The sequence below is a fragment of the Protopterus annectens genome, chromosome 11.part0 (genome assembly GCF_019279795.1).
Source record: "Protopterus annectens isolate FY-2018-M chromosome 11.part0, PAN1.0, whole genome shotgun sequence".
In the NCBI taxonomy this organism is placed as follows: Eukaryota; Metazoa; Chordata; order Ceratodontiformes; family Protopteridae; genus Protopterus; species Protopterus annectens.
In genome coordinates, this window is record NC_056745.1 from 1462638517 (window position 1) to 1462644056 (window position 5540).

The following is a 5540-nucleotide window of genomic DNA, read 5'->3' on the forward strand; positions in this document are numbered from 1 at the left end:
CCTTCTGTCTTTCTTTATCTCTCTGTCTCTCCACCCCCTCAATGGAGAATTGTTTACAATATACGCCCATCACAGAAACTGGCTGCATTACTGTCCAATCCCAGTGTGATATTGTCCACAACTATGGTAACAGGTTACAGGTCCCACACTAGTACCAAACCCTTGACTGGTTGCAAGCTTTTCTTTAGATTTTTCCCCCAAACTGCAGGCCTGAGTTTCTGCCCAGTCAGTTAGCTTTCTACGTATCTTAACAGTACAGTCCCTCATTCACACCCTTTAATATTGCTAGATTCTTCTGCATCCTTCTGTGAGTAATCATATTGAAGGCGCATGAATCAAGTCAGTCGGCCAGTAAAAGACTCATAGCCACCCGGCGGTGTAAACTTTGGTTCTAGATGATTGTCACTATTGAAGTGACACCCCAACCCCATGTGCAAAAATGGGAAAAAGGGGTTGTGGATGGATGGATGGATGGATGAAGTAACTGCTTTGCTCAGCATTCAGAAATTCCACACCATCCTGCTCCAGTTAATCTTCTGTGCATTCTAACGCTGAGAAAGAAGTAAAACTGGTGTACTTGTAGTTGTTCAGCCTCTTTCCAAATCCACCTTTGTGCAAAAAAAAAAACACTTTCATCCTGAAGTCTTATAACACCATTCATTTAATTGTATGGTCTGGAGAATATACTTCAGGACAGTAAGAAGCAATTCCCCTTATTTTACTGCTGTAGTGAAGCTTTTCATGAAATATATGGTACTGTTCTAAAGGCCAAAACACATGAAAGATTTACAGAAATTAACAAAGATATTTAAGAGCCTGCAGGAGACAGATTATAAGGGTAGCTTAAAAAGGTTTAACTATGTAGAGTCAGGTTTAAAGGTGGACAAGCCAGGATTTCCGAAGGAGAGCCAAACCAGAGCTAAGGCAAGAGTCTGTCTTGGTTCTTTCAGTTGATTTAGAAGAGAACTACAGCCAGTCATGGAAAAATTGGAAAAAAACTGTGGACCACAAGCCAAGTATAGTGCCAAAATGTAACAAAAGCTATTAAAACCAGTGTTTCAGTGTGTTATATTAAAAGTAAGTTTGCCTAAGGCAGTTCCTAACAAAAAAATTCAGACAACTCAAGTAAGGTACTTGGCTATAAAACACATGAAAATAACATTGTAAATCCAATTACTACACCTCAAACCTGATTTACAGGGCACAAACTTTTTGGCATTGGTTACTCGTTGCAGTCAAGTGTAACTCTTTTGCATAGGTCAGTTCCCCTGAAGTAAATTATATTAAGAAAGAGAGGGACTACTAATAACATATGAGGGTATAAATGCATTGTTCCTATGTAGTGTGCCCCTGCTGAGAGTTACACTATCTTTGACCATTAAGTCTACTTAAATATAATGGCTATACTTTTTTTTAACACAAATTTCCCCTCCAATAAATTATATCAATACTCCTTTTAAATTCTAGAAATGAATTTTGCTTTCACATATCACCTGCCCCCCCCAAAAAAAAACAAAAACAAAATCCACATTCTATAAAGTACTGATGTTTCATTGAGAAGATAAAAGCATAACAGCCACAGTAACTTAATTCAGCTTACTGCTGCTAGACACACACTCCCCCCATAACACGCCATATCAGTATTTGTCAATTATTGTGTCAGTGCTTTAATGTACAGAGTGCCTCCACACTCCTCCCCCAAAACAGAGCCACTTTGTATGCACACTTCTGATGTTTGATTATGTGAAATATGAAAGAAACCAATACCACATTAGCTTGTTTTGGTGTGGGTTTAGCATAATGGTTAAGGTATTCACCTTTCCTCTCATAGGCCCAAGGTACAGGGTTTGATTCTGGCTACAGGTTATTGGCTAGGCTTAAACTGGCCTTTCAGGACACTTAGTCCTAAATGAACTTATGCTTGTTAAATATACTCAGATTTTAACACAGTGGTCTAGTACAATACTTCCATTTTTAGAGAATGCATCAGCTTTGATTTCAAAAACAGCAGAAATAGAATGGTTTCATTACCTTTTAACAAAAGGCTGCCTCTCCAGCAAATTACATCAGTAATCATTTGTAATTCTGCAAGTGCATTCCTTGACATACTTCACTAGCCCCCCACCCCCAGACTGCAGACTTAAATGACTAAGGATTACAGTCAGTAAAGTGAGACGAGAGTTTCATACTTATTTTTCCGAAAATGCTAGTTGATGAAAAACCTGTTCTATTAACTTTCTAAGTGAATTAGGGTAATATTTAAAATTTCTTCCTTACATAGGCCCTTTGTTTTCCCATCATCTTAGGCTTTGTAAAATTCCTAAATAAAGGACCAGAGTTATGCTAAGTACAATGTGCTGTATGCAGACCATAGTTTAGTTTTGCAAAATATTAGTTACCTTGGAATATATAATGCACATGAAATGAATAAATACATCCATCCACAGCAAAGTTGTTCTCTAAGATATTCCTACACATGGAACAAATATAAATCCAGTTAAATTATCTTTGTTGAATTGGCTGGTCCTCTGGCTAATACAGACTTCTCTCACTAGACTCCAAAATCTTTTAAGAAGAACTAACTACAAATGTTTTGGAAATATAATGAGAACCACTTGCTATTTTAACCATAAAATGCTCCAAAGCTCCAAAAAAAAAAAAAAAAAAAGCAGGAATCTTGAGCAGAATACCACAGTTTCAATTGCCTTTCTTCCTTCCCTCACTAACTCCTCAGCCAATCATAATTCTGAAATCACACACCAGACGCAAAAGAGAAGAGAAGAGTCACAGTTTACAGGCCCAATCTAAATTTAAGCTATGATAAAGAAAAAAAAAGCCAGCTCATTGGCTATGCCCTCACTGAAACTTCAGCCAACCACACTGTTAGAATACATAGACTGGACTTAACAGAGAGTTCTTGTAGTTCTGTTCTGAATTGTCAGCATTGAGGTTAAAAAAACACAGTCAGCTCAGCTTGTTCCTGACTCTTTATTTTTGTCAGAGCCAGAGCCCAAGCCAAGCTTACTCTCAAGAATGAGACTGACTACTGGGAGCAAATAACTAGAGAGGAAAAGGTAATAGAATGGGAAGATGCCAAGAACTTATTTGGACTGCAGGCTAAAGATTGCCTTCCATAGCAAGGACTGATATCAGAGTATAGGTAAAGAGAAAGAAATAAGGGGGGTCCTAAATGAAACACCACACTGCTAGTTTTTAGCAGAATCTAGAACAGATGCTATCATTAAGAAAAGAATAATTAGTAGAGTAAATAAAATACTGCATGATAACTATAAGAATCAATCAGAGGACATTAGGAAGGACTGGGAAGAGAGACTGGATAAGCAATTCACAAATAAACAATTGGGGATATATATATATATATATATATATATATATGTCTCCCAAATATGCAACAAAATCTAGAAGATTTTGGGTCTTTGCCCAGAAGTGCTTACATTGGTACTTTTATATCTCAAGCAGACTTCAAGGAATTTTTCCTCTGCTAGACAGCAAATGTTGGAGTTGTGATGAGGAAGAAAGAGGTAACTGGGAACATATTTTCTGGGAGTGTAATGAGTTGGTAGCCTTTAAAGATTCCCTGCAGACTGCTCTGTTGGAGATTCTGGGTGAGCAAGTTGGAGTGACTAGGGAAGCGATATTTTTGAGCTATGATCAAACTCAGAATTGCCTGGATGTAGTAAGGCCTTGATGAGTCTAATTATGGCGGCTGCCAAAAAAGCAATTGCTAGAAAATGGAAATCAAAGTCTAAACCAACTTTACTAGAAGTAGGGAAGATAGTAACAGAGTTAAAAAACTAGAAATGGGATCTTTAGAAAAGGCTAGGAGCTAACTTGTTGTTGTTGTTGTTGTGTCTTTCGGCTTATCCAGGTTAGGGGTCGCCACAGCGGAACTCCGGTCCGCTAATGTTTTGGTAGTGGATTTTTACGTGCCGAGTTACCAGCCCTGATGCACAACCTTCAACGAAGGCACGCCCATTCACGCATGCCTCCACACAGAAGATGCTCTAGCTGAGAATCAAACGCGACAACGTCTTGCTGTGAGGCGACAATGCTACCACAGCACCACTACCGCGGGTTAAAAGGGTAGGAGCAAACTACATAGGAAAAATGGGAATTGTGGGAACAATTCATGCAGAGGAGGAATGAGGGTTAAAAGAAGGCAGGATCTGAATGAGCTATGTAATGGATGACTAATAATGAACGGATATGTTAAAAGTGATGTATAATATTTGCAGCTACAGTTATGTCGGCATGGTTTGGAATTTAGAATGTTTGCAACTGCGATTGCATTTCTATGGTTTATTGTCATGTATATAAATGTAACAAGGCCTATGTCATACATGATAATGAGCCTGAATAAAGCCCATTCTGGTTTGCCAGGTATAAGCTGAAAGTAATACTATGGACAAATTAAAGAATATGGTCTAGAATCCCATAATTCATAGATGCTGAATTCGGTGTAAACTTTAGAAGAATGTCTGGGGAGGGTTACAGCTGCCTGAATAAGGGAAGTAAGCTCAAAATAGAAATGAGAAGGAACATCTTTACTAATATGCTGGTTAGACCATGTAATTCCCTCCCAGAATGTGTGGTATGAAGTGGTAAGTAGACTGGGGCATGGATAGAAGATAACGGTAGGACTGCACAGTTACAGGGGTAATGGAATCAAAGACAGCTTCACAGTCAAGCAGACTTGAGACTCTAAAGAACATCCATCTCTGTGCCGTTTCCATTATTTTATACAAAGTGTAGTGGATACTGTGTCAAATGAGCACATATTCATTATTAGAGACTTTTTATATTAATTTTCTTGCCCTCGCCAGCTGTACATCTTCTGGCAGCTGCTCTTCCTATACTCAGTCAAACTAAATAATATTTAGAGAAGTGAAAGATGCCGTTGTGTCTTAAAGAATATGACATCTCAAACGTATAGCTTATAACTGTACCTATATACTCATAAATGTAAGTCACACTTTATTTTGTGTGATGTCAGCATAGTCTTGTCCATTAAGTAGGAACTTGCCACTACATTCAGGCTTATAACATGTACGCCATCATTGTTTTTTTGCAGACCCTAGTTTATCTCAGATATCAGTTCTGTTTTCCATTGTACCTGTTGACCGGTGGTAAAGTCACCAAGAATAGGGTGTTCTTAGATGATGGAGTCTTTACATCAGGTAATTCCATTCCATTTATGCTCACAACATTCCATTTGTCATTCTTCTCGGTCTGTTCTATAAGGTGACGAATTGCTCTCCAGTTAACAGCAGGTAACATCATGGCAGAACCAGATGTCTGAAGAAAATCCTGCAAATAAAATGAAAATATAAACCATTAATAACACCAGTATCACAAGGACTGAAAAAAATCGTGCCTTGAATATTATGTTATATTAGCTAGTTCACTCTTATTTTTGTATTTTAAACATCTGTAACTAACTACAGTATGCTAGTAAAAAGTTAAAATATTAGAAGTATGAACAGAAAGCTGAAATAACTTCTTTAATATAGGGAAACAAC

General features: G+C 37.8%; 1 protein-coding gene across 1 annotated transcript in view; it reads right to left on the reverse strand.

Annotated features, from left to right (window-relative positions):
* Positions 1 to 5337, reverse strand: part of LOC122815905 (V-type proton ATPase subunit S1-like) — a gene marked incomplete at its 5' end in the record, with an annotated part of 315745 nt that extends 310408 nt beyond the window's left edge. The window contains one exon of the mRNA XM_044088754.1: positions 5135 to 5337. Coding sequence (XP_043944689.1) covers positions 5135 to 5337 — 203 coding nt within the window. The remainder of the gene's footprint in view (positions 1 to 5134) is intronic.
* Positions 5338 to 5540: the final 203 nt, after the last annotated feature.